Source organism: Zeus faber (genome assembly GCF_960531495.2).
Source record: "Zeus faber genome assembly, chromosome: 3".
Classification (NCBI taxonomy): domain Eukaryota; kingdom Metazoa; phylum Chordata; class Actinopteri; order Zeiformes; family Zeidae; genus Zeus; species Zeus faber.
In genome coordinates this window covers 27,195,792-27,213,188 of record NC_137190.1, presented here as the reverse complement: position 1 = coordinate 27,213,188, position 17,397 = coordinate 27,195,792, and the positions used below count along the sequence as shown (strand labels likewise).

The following is a 17,397-nucleotide window of genomic DNA, read 5'->3' as shown; positions in this document are numbered from 1 at the left end:
TTTGCCACGACGCTTTGCCGCTCTCCATACTCGCAACATAAAATGGTGTTTTTCTTCCTCTCAAACGCTACCCTCGTACGTAACCTCCTCACTTTGAAAGCACAAAGCAAAACGTGCAGAGTTCACAATGTTAGTGACAGCAGGGCCCGGGTCCAGACAGGGAAAAGCCTAACAATGCCAGGCTTACCACTCATAAGGGCACAGGAATTCCCTAATGAGCACCATCACAACATCGCAGGCTACAGCGCACTTATCTCCATTATAAACTCTAATTAACACAGTTGGGGGAAGGAAAAACATGAGGTTAGGGGTTGTTTTTTTGGGGGGGTTTTTTCGTGCGGGTGTGAGAGTGTGTTGTGCTTGTATGTGCGTGGGGGTTAGTGTTTACGAGGATGGGTTGACCTTTACTCGCGGAGCCTTCCGGCATAATAGTTTGGTGGGCAGAAAATGGTGAGAGGCCTTTGTAAATATGTTTTTCCTTGAAGGCCGAGTGTTGTGTGTGTGTGTGTGTGTGTGTGTGTGTGTGTGTGTGTGTGTGTGTGTGTGTGTGTGTGTGTGTGTGTGTGTGTGTGTGTGTGTGTGTGTGTGTGCGTGCGTGCGTGCGTGCGTGCGTGCGTGCGTGCGTGCGCGCGGCATGTACCAAACGGATAAAGTAACGGTTGTTCACACCTTGAAGGCTGTCTGACTGTCTGTCTGTCTGTCTGTCTGTCTGTCTGTCTGTCTGTCTGTGCGCTGTGCGCCATGTACCAAACGGATAAAGTAACGGAGCAATTAACACCATAACACACTCCAGCTGCCCTCTGTTGCAGTAAAGGAAATGATTTCTTGCCTAGCTCACACGTCTTTGAACCAGACCGTAGCCGCGTCCTAATCCACGGTGTATGTTTTGCTTCTGTTCTAGGTTAGCACATTGGAGCAGGGGGGAGGCTGGGTCGCTCCTGGGGCTCCACCTGGCAACAGGTGTCAAGGTGTCCTTGAGCAGTCGATGAAAACATTGTGAAAAAAATAAATGACAGTTTAAAGGTACAATAGGTCTTTTTTTATTTGTATTTTTTTTTTGCTTGGTGCGCAAACAGACCATGATATAAGCGCAGCGGTCTCTCAAATGTTGTGGATCAGTGTTTACATTTTAGCTTTTACAGTTTAGTGGAGTTGTTTCTGAGCGGTGTTGGTGGAAAGTCTGTATAATTTAATTGTTCGTTGGTTTTTTTTTTGAGTAATCGGTCTCGATCTGAACTTGCTGTGAATCGACATGATTCATTTCGGTACTTTTGAGTAGTTTGAGGTCAGGTGCTGGTAGATGTCTGATGTAAGAAATGGAACAAACGATTGAAAGAGATTGAATAGCAGGGTGTATTAGGAGAACTGGAAGCGCTTTGCCCAAATGGCTGCTTATTTACTTCAATGAAAGTTGCTGATCCCACTACAGAATATTCCCCACTATCCAGATTCAGGCATACACAGCATGTGCAATTGTGTATTTCTGTATCCCTGCAAGTGGTGACGCGTGAACATGAACGCTGGCTGTAGCACTGAGCAGCTTGTTGGAAAAAGGGAAAGGAATCGCCAGAAAGCATACACAACAATCCTCTCTTCATACTTCACTCTCGACATATAGATTGTTTTGTTTTTTTTCCTCCATTGAAATGTGTATTACATTGTTATTCAAATAATTTCACTCTTGACATATAGATTTTTTTTTTCCGCCATTGAAATGTGTATTACATTGTTATTCAAATAATTTCTATAATATTAGACTGCTGAACATTATTTGAATGAGTAACATTAGTAATAACTAAACCACTAACGATACGATACGTCATTTCATTGTCTGCTGATTTCTAAGAGCTGACTTTTTGTTCTCACCTGGCACGTTCTCAAGGCAAAGAGCAAATGCACGATCCTGTGAGGACGTGACACACACAAGATAAGCTTCAATGAGCTCCAGGAGGCTTTAAAAAAATATATAGAAATAAAAAAGATGAATCCAGTCATCAATTCAGCAAAGGCCCTCACTGCAACTTTAGTTTGATCATGACCAAAGATTTGTGTTTTTAAAGTGTACTTTCATGGGGTTACTAACTCTTGAGAGACATGGGACATCAGTATTTCCACATTTACATGCATCTATTTACAAACTAGTTAAAGATAAAGAGGCGCAGACTTTTCTATCTGTTCAAATGAGCAAGTCATTTACAATCACTGCATTTCATATCAACATCTCAGGCCTTTGTCATTGTCTGTACTTGTCTGTATTTCCTGCGTCTTCCTTTAATTTCCTTGCCCATATCCCAAATACAGAGTCAGTTGGTGAATCGTCTGACCGACCTGGACCTAGATATCGTGACCATTCATGGCGTCGTTGACGAAAAGCCAAAGGAATCTGCAAGACACGGGTTTCTTGAAAACATGCTTTGTACATGTGCTGTCATTTATGAAGCCAATAAGTCAGGAGTTGCACGCTGATGTTTTCAAAAGGCTTCGTGTCAAAATCAACCAATCAGCGATCAAGTTGCTTCTTTGCCAAGTAGCAAAGAAGCCAGCCAGAAAAAATTACATTCTTCAGAGTGCGCACACGCATACAGTATAATTCAGTGTTTCAGTGGAAAATCAGTCAGGGGAAAGGGTGCTAGACATGAAACGGCTCCCGTAGAGAAAACCCTTGTGTGTGTGTGTGTGTGTGTGTGTGTGTGTGTGTGTGTGTGTGTGTGTGTGTGTGTGTGTGTGTGTGTGTGTGTGTGTGTGTGTGTGTGTGTGTGTGTGTGTGTGTGTGTGTGTGTTTTTGTGTGTGTGCGTGTGCGCGCGCGCGTGCGACAGAGGCGATGCTGCTTCATCATCCCTCTTCAAGCCCCTCACAGCCAGATGCATTTTAATACTGGAGACACTCGCTGTCAGGAAGAGTGAGCTATATAGGGGGGGGGGGGGGGGGGGGGGGGGGGGGGAGAGAGAGCGAGAGAGAGAGAGAGAGAGAGCGAGAGCTTTCTATTTATAACGCATTTGCCCGGAGAGGAGAGGCGCTGTTGTTAGGAAGTATGCTCCAGGCGGACATGATTCTTCTGCAGTATAAAGACTCAGGAACACACAGACGTGTAGTTTTTAATCTCATCATTGGAATAAGTAATGGGTGTACACAGCTCCCGTATTAAGGGTGCAGGGTGGAGATGCTCATCCGTGGAACTTGAAGTGATTGAAGCATTTAGTAAAGATGCTCTAATTACACCCTAATTTGAGTATGCAACGTTTCGTATCTGACCCGAATCCCAAAGCTGATCAAAACGTGTGTTTAACAAAGTTATATCTGGAATAAGTTCATACCTTTTATCTCATTGCATTACATTATGTCATTTAGCAGACACTTTTGTCCAGAGCAACTTATAATCCATTTTCAGCCGCTACTACTCAAACCATCCGAGCGTCACAGTCTTCGTCATTAAAGCCTCCAATAAGAACAAGCGACCCCTCTTTAAGAATAACGAGGTGAGAGAGCTCTGCGCAGGTAGGATCCAGGTGCAACCCCGGAGAGACGGATCTTCACTTTGCCACTAAACATAGTCTGATTGTGCTCAATCCGAATTGTTTACCATCTTTGTTCTCCCTCAATATGCGTGTTATTGCTTCTGTGACCCCGCCGCTCGCAAGCTATCCCCGAGTAATTAGAGGGGCGTCGCTATTGCACTTTTGCACTGACGGAACGGATTTTATGGTAACAGATCCGTTTCCGCTTAGCACTCCGGGCTGAAACACCTCTGAGATCCCAGAGTAGTTGTTGTATCTTATATAAGACGATGTTCGAGGCTGTTGACAGGCTTTGGAGTATGTGCATTAAGTATTACGCCGTTAAAGGTTTCTTGTGCAAAACGGAACATATTCACCAACTTTGACTTTGAAAAGGTTATCAACATGTTCCGACATGGATCTGTATTTGATCTTATAGATGGCTGTGTTCATAACGGATTGTAAGCAAAATACATTTAGACATCTATTATTATACTATACATAGAGTGGCATAAAATGAAAAGTCCATTTAATCCTTAATTGCAATTATTTGTTTGACAGTTACTCATAATGACAGCTCTAGTTGTTGTAGAATTAAATTCATATGTGAATCCCTACAACTCATTATGCGGTGCATTTCTTTACTATTAGCGTTGAATTTTTATTCATCTAGATGCTTCTTAAGTGCCCCTATTTGAATTCATTGAGATTTTATTATCTGTTATTATTAGTATTAAAATGTGATAGGACTACTATACAGCCAAATATTTTTTATTTTTATTTCATGCAATACCCTCTTTGCGACAAAAAGTCAGATTTATGTCGATTTTGGGCCTATTGGACAGTCTCAGATCCTAATATAATACTAACTGAGCTCTACCTCGAGCAAGTGTGAGCAGTCTCGGAGATCATGTATTTGAATTCTGTGTGTGATTCCAGGAATGTGTTGCTTTTGATCGCTCATTAAACTGAGCACCCCAGGCCTCGACAACACACTCCGTAGGCCGCGACTCTGCTCCAGATCACGTGAGCACTTTTATTTTGGGACCGGTTGGCACTGAGGCGAGGCTGCATGTGTCCACACTTGTCCGTCTTGAAGCAGAGGACTACACGGGTAGCTCCTTGGACAAGGCATCATACCTGTTGCCTGGAGAGCCCTTCAGATCTCACAGTGAAAGCACCGACACACTGGTTTTCGCAACAAATTTTGGAACCGGCTACTTTGCTTACCCGCTGCCAGTAACTAAGCTGTGGAAGAAAAGTTTGACTGTTTTGTTTTGTTGACAGTAAGGGTCCTTCTGCCTGTGTATTAAATATCGAAGTAACTCTTTCACTATTTAGAAACTCCTTTGATGGCTTGCCTGCGTCAGAAGAATGCTTTGGATTTGGTATGCTTTTAACTGTTGACGTGATTTTATTTCGGTCATTTTGACCTTTTAGTTCTTTTTATCTTTTCAAATTTTCTTTGTCTTTTCAAATCATGGATGGAATTTTATTGCCTATTAATTTTACCCGTTCGTGATAAGCACTTTATATATAAATATTCCCCCTCAAACAGCAAAGAAACAGAGCAAAAGGTCTAAGGAAGTAGGATATTATCTTTGCTGTTCTTATTTGATTTACCAACCTCCCTCCCTTTTTCCATTTCTCTCCTCAGCTTCGGACAACAGCCAGCGCTTTCAGGAGACGTGTTTTGCCTTTGCATTAACTCCACAGCAGGTCCAACAGATCAGCAGCTCCATGTAAGAAGAGCAGAGCCTCCATTACTGACCATCCACGTCTAGCTCCTCAGCCATGCTTAGTGTGCTGGTCATTGTTGTTGTTATTTTTATGTTTTTATTATTACCATTCTCTTTTATGTTCATAATACTTTTGTAATACTAAGTCATTGCTGATCCACAGTTGTGAAAGATCATTTTTAGAGAAAAATGTGTCAGAAAAACAAGGCAACTATTTTTGTTTTGTTTTTTCCAATATTTGTTTTTATTATATATATAAAGTATATATTTTTTATATGAATATATAATATGTACACTCACTGAGCACTTTATTAGGAACACTACAGGTATACATATACTGCGTAGGGCCTCCCTTTGCTCTCAAATCAGCCTCAATTCTTCTTGGCATGGAATTCCACAAGATTATGGAAACATTCCTTTTAGATTCTGGTCCATGTTGACATTATTGCGTCACGCAATTCCTGCAAATTTGTCAGCTGCACATTCATGCTGCAAATCTCCCAAAGGTGTTCTGTTGGATTCAGATCTGGTGACTGGGAAGGCCAATGAAGAACATTGAATTCATGGTCATGTTTATGAAACCAGTTTGAGACGATCTCGACTTGGTGGCATGGTGCATTATCATGCTGGAAGTAGCCTTGAGAAGATTGGTAAATTGTTGCCATGAAGGGATGCATATGGTCAGCAACAATACTCAAATAGGCTGTGGCATTCGAGCGATGAACGATTGGTATGAACCGGCCTAAAGTGTGCCAAGAAAAAATTCCCTACACCCTTACACCACCGCCACCAGCCTGCACTGATGACACCAGGCAGATTGGGTCCATGGATTCATGCTGTTGCTGCCAAATTCTGACCGTACCATCTGTGTGCCTCAGCAGAAATTGAGATTCATCAGACCAGGCTACATTTATTCAGTCTTCAACTGTCCAGTTTTGGTGAGCCTGTGCCCACTGCAGCCTCAGCTTTCTGTTCTTGGCTGACAGAAGTGGAACCTGACGTGATCTTCTCCTGCTGCAGCCCATCCACCTCAAGGTTCCACGTGTTGTGCATTCTGATTTATCTGTAACCATAATTGTACAGAGTGGTTATCTGAGTTACTGCAGCCCTTCTGTCAGCTCAAACCAGTCTGGCCATTCTCCGTTGACCTCCCTCATCAACAAGGCGTTTCCGTCCACAGAACTGCCGCTCACTGGGTGTTTTTGGTTTTTCGCACCATTCTGAGCAAACTCTAGAGACTGTTGTGTGTGGAAATCCAAGGAGATCATCAGCAGTTACAGAAACACTCAAACCAGCCCGTCTGGCACCAGCTATCACGCCGCCGCGGTCCAAAACACTGAGATCACATTTTTTCCTTATTTTGATGTTTGATGTGAACATTAAGTGAAGCTGCTGAGCCGTATCTGCATGGTTTTATGCATTGCACTGCTGCCGCACGATTGGCTGATTATATAATTGCATGAATAAGTAGGTGTACTGGTGTTCCTCAAAAAGTGGTCAATGAGTGTATATAGTAACTGTGTGTGTGTGTACAATATAAAATACAATTTAAAAAAACATAAACCTCTAAATAATAAAATAAATGTATCACAAAAACTATTCATGAAAAAAAAAAATATATATATATAAAATCATGAAATATTTTATCAAATGTTTTATATGAAAATGGATAGGATATATATTCTATATATACAGTATATGCATATATCATGTAGTTTTGTCTGTGTATGTAATCCACCTCCCCTAAACTGCAGCAGCCCCACCATGCCACTACAGCCAGATTGCTCATAGTTTGGTTGTGCGTCTTGGCAGGGACATCTCGGGCGCCAAATGCGACTTCTCGGTCCAGGTCCAGCTGCGGTTCTGCCTGTCAGAAACGAGTTGTCCGCAGGAAGACCATTTCCCGCCCAACCTCTGCGTCAAAGTCAATGGGAAGCCTTGCAACCTGCCTGTGAGGATCGCCTACCTGTCTCTCACACACACACACACACACACACACACACACACACACACACACACACACACACACACACAATGATGATAGTCACAATTAGCCAACACTGACTGCAAACCCCTGTCTTGTTACAGCAGCCAAATATTAAAACAGCCCAAGCATCTCAACAATGTGCTGTGAAAAACACTTCATATATATATATAATGTTTTTTTTTTTTTTTTTTTTAATTCTCTCTCTGTCTTTCTCTCATCCTGCAGGGTTACCTTCCTCCAACCAAAAACGGTGTGGAGCCCAAGCGGCCCAGCCGACCCATCAATATTACCTCCCTGGTGCGGCTGTCCACCACGGTGCCCAACACCATCGTGGTCTCCTGGACCGCAGAGATCGGACGGGTAGGGCTGTTAAAGAGAGTATTGTCTTGTCAAACAATGTGCACCTGCCCTTACCTGGCTGTTCTCCATTGGCTGTGAGCTGATCTGCCGGCCCCCTGCTGGACGTGCAGCCACTTTGCCTGGGAGATTTCTGTTTTTCTTTTTATTCGAGTTTTTAGTTACATTGATTTGACCTTTGCGTTATTGTCACATGGATATTGTTATTTTTGGAAGGATCCTTGGTGCTTTCAAACAATATTTAATCTAAGAAATTTGACAACCTCTATATTAGTGTTCGTATGGACATAACTATTCACTATTAGTATTGTATTGTTAGTTGTATGTGTGTAGCTATTCACTCCAGACTTTCTAGACAAATTTAAGAAAAAAAAAAAAAAAAAATTATATATATATATATATATATATAAATAATGGTCATCGAACCAAGTAGCTCTTACATTAAGGATCGTATTTTCCACTACATGCAGCTGTGGGGGATTGACACCTCCGTTCAGTGTCCATTACACTTAAGGGTTAGGTTATGGTTAGGGTTGTATTTATATACGTGTGTGTGTGTGTGTGTGTGTGTGTGTGTGTGTGTGTGTGTGTGTGTGTGTGTGTGTGTGTGTGTGTGTGTGTGTGTGTGTGTGTGTGTGTGTGTGTGTGTGTGTGTGTGTGTGTGTGTGTGCGCGCATGCGTCCACAGAGCTACTCCATGGCGGTGTACCTGGTGAAGCAGCAGTCGTCCACAGTGTTACTACAGAGACTACGATCAAAGGGCATCAGGAACCCAGACCACTCCAGAGCACTCAGTAAGACCCCCATTGATGGAAAAGCCTATTACTCTCGGCAACACCGCGTCCGTCCTCATATACGGACCTGACAAATACCCATCGATTCACTAATTTTAATTAAAGATAAATTGTATGCAGGTCGTTATTTAACCACACATACTTCCTTGGCACGGGCCGAGAGCATTCCTCGAACATGAGCTCATGGAAGAGTCTTTTTTAGAAACTAGAAAAGAAAGAAAGGGCTGGATCTAACGCTCCAGGGGTATTATGGGACGGATGATGTAACCCGACTTTTAAACCGGATGCAACCGGCAAGCCGAGGGACGTAAAATAAGTAATTTGCCATCTTTGCAAACACGGCCTGGGACAGAGCACCGGGGTTTTACCGGCGGCAGTGTCGAGGTTCGGTTAAAACAATCGCTTAATTAGGCGTTTTAAAGGGATAGCAAAATAAAAAAAAATAAGAGGATCAAATCGTGTAATTATCCCGGAGAAAGTTTGTCCCGGTCTGCGTCTCTGCTCCCCGGAGGAGGCAGTGGCAGCTGCGGCTCCCCTGGGACTGGCCCTCCACCCCTGGTAACAGGTGTGTGTGTGTGTGTGTGTGTGTGTGTGTGTGTGTGTGTGTGTGTGTGTGTGTGGCGTGGGCGTGCGTGTGCGCGTGCTCTGCACTGCCGCGTTGCTTCTCCAGTATCTGAGCCAAACCAAAGAAAAAGACAAAAACCCATTTCAAAATGACCTGGAAACGGGGTTTATGGTGATTTTTTTCTTTTTGTGGATTTCTCCCAACGGGAAGAAACGCACCGGACGTAGATAAAGCGATGACGCGAAATACCAGTTCCTTCTCAGCGCGCTTTGAATTGCGCTTTGCGGGTCATTCAATTTTCAAAATAAAAGGACTAAAATCTCCAAAAAACAACTGCCAATGGCCAATCCCCAGTTTCCGATATATTCATCCTGTCACCCAAGCCTAGCTCACATCAAAAAACAAGGCAGTATTAAAACTATTACACAATAAAATAAAATAAATGGCAGGAGAAAAATTAAATTCTTTAGCCGTGTAAACCCGAATTACGAGTTTTCTGAGCAACTTACTGCCATATGCATCATATTAGCATCTAGGGCGGATGCTCTGGTGAAGGGATGAAATGACTCCCTTATTCTCAAAGTGCTTTATCTCGTTTGTTGTCGTTAATGACGCAGGAGTAATAGTGGGTCATTTTAGGCTAGAGGTTTTTTTTTTTTACATTTTTCATTCAGGACAGACATTAGTCATTTTAATGTATTGATGTAAATAATTGTGTTGAAGAATGTTTAATTATTTTTTTAATAGCAATTGTGAGAAATGAATGAATAGTTTTGAAAGCATCATGAAGTTCTAACAGCATCAGAAGGGAAGTGATGACGATGCTGCGGCCTGTATCTAATCTATACAAATCTCTGATGTTTTGCCGTTGACATCATCATTATATCATCTTTATGGATGGCACACACTGTGACATTTATCGCTGTGTGTACGGATTCATTTGAGTCATATGTTTGATATTTGGGAACTAGTGCTGTGTGATAATTCAATGCAATCTACTATCCTTCACCACAGGTTCTGAAATATCTGAGGGAGTTAAAATCACAGGGATTTGGTCCAGTAATCCTACTTCCCATACGCATATCAGTCACTGTGATGAAGCTTAGTGCCTCTTCAGCATGGGATATTGAATACATAAATAGTTTATGTGATTTTGACTTCTTCTCTCTCTGCCATGCAGTCAAAGAGAAGCTCACCGCCGACCCAGACAGCGAAATCGCCACTACCAGCCTTCGAGTGTCGCTGCTTTGTCCGGTAAACAAACCAACAAAAAGAACGAAAACTAAAAGCCTTCCCGGCTCCTGGTGGCTTGTAGTCAATGCGCACTGATCCAACAGTGGATGGTGTTCTGTCCCGACATGCCCTCACTCCCTTATCCTCCGTCTCTTCTGTCTCCGAACCCCCATCACCCTGTCCGTGTCCCCTTTGTCCCGCGCGGTGTCAGCTCGGTAAGATGCGTCTGATGATCCCGTGTCGAGCGCTGACATGCTCCCACCTCCAGTGCTTCGACGCCACGCTCTACATCCAGATGAACGAGAAGAAGCCCACCTGGGTGTGTCCCGTGTGCGACAAGAAGGCCCCCTACGAGCACCTCATCATCGACGGGTATGCAGGAAAACTCGTAACAGCACCATGTCAGTAAATGAATACACATTACTGTTGTCCAAAAAAAACACATCTGGAGGCATTTACATCTTTCTTGGAAATTGTTTTTGTTTTTTACTTGCATTTATGCCTCGAAGTTGGTCTCTGGTCCCGTTGACTGATTGATGTTATTCTGCAGCCGGCCAGCAGGGGGCCACAGTGAGCCTTACTTCCCATAAATCACTTCCAGATATGAGTCCTCTTCAACCCTATCAGACCTAAGATCACTATTATCCACTTAGGACCAAGAAATGTGGCTTCAACATCTTATCATATGATATGTTGTTGTTACATGTTCTGGGCAGTGTGATCTTATTTGACAATATTTATTTTTCTAATATAAATAAGACTTGGAAGAACATCGAAGAAGCAAATGTCCTCAACATCGGGCCAAGTCCCCCCCCTTCCGAAGATTCAGAACAGATTCATTACGCGCAGCTGTCTGAAATCTATCTGGGTCAGGAAATATCTCCAAAACAAAACATCCAGAGCCGTATTAAAAATGTCAAATATTAACAAGAAGCTATTTGTTTTGGGGTTTTTTTTGCTTTTTTTTTTTGCTTTTAGATCCACTGCAAACCAAAGAAATTGATTTGTGGATAACGAATGGTACTTTGAAATTGTCCATTTTTCAGGAAGAAACGGTGCATTTTTGAAAGGGAAAAAAAGCATTTTCGGCCACAACTGTAGCCGTGGCCTCATCTGAAACGTGGTCGGACATTGGAGAAAGGCGGGGGCCTTTATCGGAGGGTCTATCGCTTCCATTAACAGAGCGAGTGTAAAGGGAGTGTTGTGGCTCTGTCCCTGTACGTGGACAGAGCCTTGAAATGTAAACGAGTGGAACGTATAACGATGCTTATTGATGATGTGATGCACTAAGTCGGAATTCATATGCCAAGACCAACACAGGGTCCACAGAAACATGAAGGTGTGGCCGAATGGGACCGTGCCTGACCCGTGTGTTTATTCTTTGTTTTTGCACGACTAGTTTAATGAGAATAATGAATGCTGCTTTCCTTGCATTTTGAGATTTCAGAACACTGCCTCTTTAAGTGCCATTAGGGCTCCTTCTGCTCTTGTTAAGTTACGTTGTCATTTGCATTTTAATATGAGAACATTGAGACCTCGCCCCCACCCCTCTTCCTGTGCTGCCTGTTGCTGGCTGAATGTGACACACAGTTTAATGGAAACCTTCATTTATATGTACTGTTATGTGGATGTACGCTTTTTACATGTTTTCCTAACCCCTTGAAGAGGTCACTCTGTTGATTTCAAGGACATAATAAGGAGCCAGGCCACACTTTGCATTCAGAACAGTTGCAAACCTTTCGCCATGGGAACTTGCGCCACTCTGCAGGAAGAAAAGCCTCCGGTTCTTTGAGGGGTGACGGAGGTGGAGAGCTATTTTCGCTCTAGAGCTTCTCATAAAGGTCCTGTGATGTTGAGATCAGGGGACTGGGGAGTGTAGTGTCTCGTAATTCTGAAACGTAAGTTACTGTTTTCAACTCGAAGCCAGATATGGCATCCTCTTCCGTAGGGTGTGAGGGGTAAGTGAGGCAGTGAACGCTGTCTCTCACTGGGGTTCGCACTTTTTTTTGGAGTAAAAACACACATGGATGTAATCTTCTGCTGTCTGGTCATCAATCAGACTTAGGATGCCTTTTACTGCTTGGGATGGCATGGCTCATAGAGGCTCTAATTTCCCTCTGAAATGTCCCCATAGCTAATGCTAATTGCAAGATTTTAATTTGTCCGATAATTTCATGGGAGCCGATCATTTATATTATATTTACATTTTTATATTATATAATATTGAATATTTACCAATCTACTACTTGTGTCTAATATTCCAATTACGTGTAGTTAAAGATTGGCTGTGTCCTTATCTCCCAACTATTGTTCTTCCGAAAGCTAGGGCCACATTACGCCGTTTTTGGAGGCCGATTCGGCAACGATTTGAGATGGGGCTGAGTCTTGCTAGTCCGGGGTAGTTGCGCTATAGAGTCGTAGCTGTCATCTTTATGTGTGTGTTGGTAAAAGACTCAAATCTCTCTCTAGTCACTACTGTACTATACAATACTCACAATTCAATCAAAAATGTTTGATGTTATTGGGGCTTGTCTGTCCGAAATTATTTGGTGTGCGTGTTCCAAAGCCTCAAATCGCAATGGCAATTGCCAGTAGTTAGTTGGCATCAGAGGAAGGAGGAGGGTGGATGTTTACGAAAATGAAAGATCCACTCGCATGATGGCGAAGCCAAAGAAAGTGGAAAATGGGCGAGTGTGGACTTCTGAACTGGAGGAGCGACTTGTGGATTTGTGGCAGAGCTCCCTTCTCCATCCACCGACATATTCTGTGTTTCTGTCTTCTGCAGGTTAAGCTGTATGGCATCCATGTGCTCTTCAAAGACAGCAGTTGTTACGTGTGCGCACAGAGGAGACCGAAACTCTCCAAATGTCGGTCACTTTGTGCGCACTGCTCAATCTTTTCTTTGCCGCTCACAGTTGAATAAATAGCGATGCGATGGCAGCATGGAAACACTCACCATGTATTCGTGACATGGACATGACGACACTCTTCGAATGTGTTTGCCGTCGCTTGTTCACTTCTGGTCTCACTCTCCTTAGCGTAGTGTGACTTTAACGTTTCTTCTCCTTTCGGCTTCTCCTCCAGCCTCTTCATGGAGATCCTCAACAGCTGCATGGACTGCGACGAGATCCAGTTCAAGGAGGACGGCAGCTGGGCCCCAATGAGGTCAAAGAAGGAAGTGCAGGAGGTTTCCTCGGCCTCCTACAACAACGGACTGGACGGTGAGGGAGTGATTGGATTGGGGGAGAGCGGAAAAATCCCAAAAACAAAGCAATATAAAAGTCATCTGAGGAGTGTGAGAGGCTGTGAAAAATAGATGTTGTTTGCCGTTTCCCATCTCTTCCTGTGGCTGCAGGAAAGCACGTCCCAACATGTACCCTTGTGAGATTGAGCTACCCCCCCCCCCCCCCACACACACACACACACACACACACACATACACACACACTAGGGATGCACCGATTTTTCGGCCGTACATCGGTATCAGCTGATTATTTTCCTTGTTGACTGCCGTCAGCCTATCAGCCGATAAGATGGCTTTCACCGATGGCAGTGGCCCATGTTCATCCAGTGTTTCCCACATGTGGGAGCTGACGGTGGTTTTGATGGTGGTTGAAACAGTTGGTACTTGTGATTATCGCACTCTTCTTAGAAAATACATCCAGCGTAGATTACAGGAGCTCCTCGATGCCAAGGAGGAAACCATGTTTATTGTCCCTCAACAACTAATGCTGTGTTCAGGTGGAACGCGATAGACGGGATAACGGCTTTTTCTGAACGGCACGGGGGAAGGGGGGGAAAAAAAACCCCGGAGCAAGGGAGAGGTATGACGGTAAAAATGAAACAAGCGATATGTTGCTATGGTGCTGACTCCAATAAAATATATTAAACCAAATTATTTTGTGTCTGTCTATATGTAACAATTTTAGTGCTGTTTAGTTATTTTATTGGCGTCTCATTGTCCCTATCTGCATCAGACTACGTAACATCCAGTTCATTCCGTCACAAAGGAGGGCAAAAAGTTTAAATATTTAACTTGCGTCAAGACGGGTCGTAAATATTCCTGTATGCGCTAACCAGCTCAGGGAGTCTTGCCTTGAACTTCTCCCAAATGAAATGAAATGAGGAGAAACACTCCTCGTGCCCCACACGCAGAGTCACAAAACCTCAGAGGTGGGCGACGTCGGTGCGTCACAACTGGTGCAGCCCTCTCACGCACACACACGCGCACACACACACACAGATAACCCACTCTGTCCATGGCACCCCCCAGGTTCCTGTGGGTCGTCTGCGGGTGCTGAGCAGCGGAGCTCCTCCTCTGGCCACGGGGGGAGTAACGGGGGAGGCGGCGGCAAGAAAGTGGAGGTGATCGACCTGACGCTGGACAGCTCCTCGGAAGACGAAGGCCCAGACTCCCCTCCTCCTCCTCTGCCTCCGCCGCCGCTCCCGCCCCCCCCGAAGCGGTCGTGCCCCTCGCTGTCGCCCACCTCCCCCCCAGCCGTCAGCAAGGGGTGAGTTAGAACCTTCAACCTCCAAATACGTTCCTTGGCCATCAGTGTGACTGCCACTTTGTTTCTGGAGGCACAGTTAGTGAATATTTTATCTATTAAAAACAGTTGATCTTGTTAATAATAAGTATACATATGATAAGCTAATACTCCGGCTGATACAAGACAAATTCCTCATCCATGAAAAAACAATCGACACAATCTGATTCTGTTTCTAACTGAAATGACTAACTGCTAATTAAAGTGCCAATATGGAAGATTTTCATTGAAATAAATGTCTGTTAAGTCACTCTCGCCAAATGAGGTAACACAAAGGTGGTTGAGCCTTTGGCCCACTGGTGAAAGACCTTGCATTTGCAGTATCCTGAATATTAAGAACCTGTCTATGGTGTATGTCTGTGGCGGCTTTCCTGCCACACTACATTCACATGCATTCACCTGCAATTACTACGTTTCGCCATAAGAGCCGCCAAAAACAACGAAACTGAAATCTTCACGCTTGTCACTGAAATAACAAAATATGATATCACTTAGCGACGGGTTAATAAAAATATATAGCTATTAAAGACAGTTAATTACTAAAATGTAATTGGTACAATATGTAACCTCTCCGCATTAAACGTCTAAAAATGACTAGACCTCTGTTATACTGTATATTTTGTTGAGTTGTGTACTTTCATTATCCCAGATGTTTCCAACAATTTTTCGAACCCAGAGAAATCCGTTATTTTAATATGACAACGGTCCGTTTCATTAGTTCGTCTGTCATGGCGTCTATACCCTTTGCCCCCTCTACTTGCTATAAGTTCCGGCGCCACACAGGGAACTCTGGATCATACGTGAGAGAGTTAGGAGGGGTTTCGACGAAGCAACTAACCTTACCGAGCCCCTGTATTGTACTATTGTCTGTGTTGCTCTACTATTACTCTACCAACTATTGTTTGATGGAGCACCGTTATTCATTGCCGTTGGCTGCGCGTTCTGTCGCCGAAGCTGTCCCAGTAAAGCGTAAACGTACGGGTGAAGACAACAACTCCCGTGATCCCACGCTACCTCACGACGCCATCAAGCTCCGTCTTTTGTTGTTGATCTGATTGAGAGACCCCTAGCGGCAGAAATAACATATTGTACCTTTAATACAGTTTACAGTTTAATTTAAAAAAAATTACATTTTAATATTTTTTATAGACAGTGATTAATGACTTTGTGGAGAACATCCATAACAATACGTATATCCACTACCTCCTGGTCTACATGGGAAATGGATTTAGGTAGTAATTTTTTTTTTTTTATATATTTTTTTTGAGCAGTGGTAATTTGGACTTTCATAGTAATTCTAAGTCATAGTAGGCTGAATCATCTCCTAATTGCGCCACGTTCCACGGGTCTCCTTTGAAAAGATTTCCCTCCGCGGTTGTTAGCGGGGTTGTTAGCTCTTTGTTGATTTTCTCCTTTTCGTAACCATAGATGCCGCAATGGCTCCAATCATCATTATCTTCAAGCGACATCCTTGCCGAACGGCATCCTTATTTAACACGCCCTTGCCCTCGTATCACTGTTTTCCCTTTGTAATGGGTTGTTATTGTCGTTGTACTGAGGAATTCTTTATGTTTGGTTAAAATGATAATCAACGTGCCTCTCCAGAGTGTTGAACCTGCACCACCAGTCGCCCCCCGTGAGCCGGGCTCCCAGCATCCCCTGCGTGGACCCCAGCTACATCCCCCCCGTCCCCCCGCTCATCCAGGACTACCGGCCCTACTACCACACGCCCAACGACCTGTCGGGTAGGAGGATATAAGACTAGATGCTCCAGTTGCTCCTTCTTCATCTTCGCAGCCTTTTTTTTTATCAATACAAATTGTTGACTGTCTCATTTCCAGATCTGAACTTCTTTTCCTTTCTTCAAGGCGACAATCATCAGGTATGACTCCCATTAGAGGAAGTGTTGTTGCTATCTGACTTGCATATTAAATTAAAGGGACTCCATGTTACATATTCCACAAGTCGTTGTGCTGCATGTTTTGGCATCTTCGTCATTACCATCATCTTCATCACCTCCTGTTTCGTCGCCGCCCCCCCCCCCCCCCCCCCCGTGCAGCATTACAACATGGTGATGGCTGCGGCGGCCTCCGCCTCAGAGGACCACGAGCTGCTCCTTAATCGCTTCCTGCCGTACAGCGCCTCCTCCGCCTCGGCCGCCACCTCGCCCTCCTCCTCCTCGCAGCTGTTCCTCGACCAGTCGGGCGCTCCGTCGGCTGCCTCCCTGGTGGCAGCGGCGGCAGCGGCCAACGGAGGCAGCAGCTCGGGCAGCAGCAGCAGCCTGGTCTCCTCCGGCAGCCTCCGAGATGCCCACCCCTCCTCACACTCGCACTCGCACCCCGGGGTGGTTTCGAGCCGGAATGGCACCGAGGCCGCGGCGGCAATCTACGGCGGGATGCCGGATGTCATCTCGTTGGACTGACTGGGCGTGTGCGGTGGTGGGGGGTGGGGGGCTTCCCGGCAGCGCCGACCCTTGGGCGGACCCGATACAAAAAGCTTGACTGAGCTCCGGGATCCAGCTTTCTGACTTGCAGGGTAAACATCGGCGGCAAAGAGACAACGCCGACCGGAAAGGGGCGCAGGGCTGTGGAAGAGAGCGCTCGGCAGTGACTAGACTCTCTTCACCGTTAAGCGCCCATTTTGTACGCACGTCATGTTGCTAAACTGAACCTCAAATAAGA

At 44.5% G+C, this 17,397-nt stretch overlaps 1 protein-coding gene across 1 annotated transcript in view; it reads left to right on the top strand.

The window, feature by feature from the left end:
- Positions 1–17,138, top strand: part of LOC307227656 (E3 SUMO-protein ligase PIAS1-like) — a gene marked incomplete at its 3' end in the record, with an annotated part of 50,387 nt that extends 33,249 nt beyond the window's left edge. Inside the window, exons 3-13 of the mRNA XM_079997045.1 lie at positions 5,153–5,237; positions 7,047–7,185; positions 7,447–7,581; positions 8,266–8,371; positions 10,117–10,190; positions 10,381–10,541; positions 13,254–13,390; positions 14,443–14,680; positions 16,322–16,461; positions 16,558–16,598; positions 16,776–17,138. Coding sequence (XP_079853171.1) covers positions 5,153–5,237; positions 7,047–7,185; positions 7,447–7,581; positions 8,266–8,371; positions 10,117–10,190; positions 10,381–10,541; positions 13,254–13,390; positions 14,443–14,680; positions 16,322–16,461; positions 16,558–16,598; positions 16,776–17,138 — 1,619 coding nt within the window. The remainder of the gene's footprint in view (positions 1–5,152; positions 5,238–7,046; positions 7,186–7,446; positions 7,582–8,265; positions 8,372–10,116; positions 10,191–10,380; positions 10,542–13,253; positions 13,391–14,442; positions 14,681–16,321; positions 16,462–16,557; positions 16,599–16,775) is intronic.
- Positions 17,139–17,397: the final 259 nt, after the last annotated feature.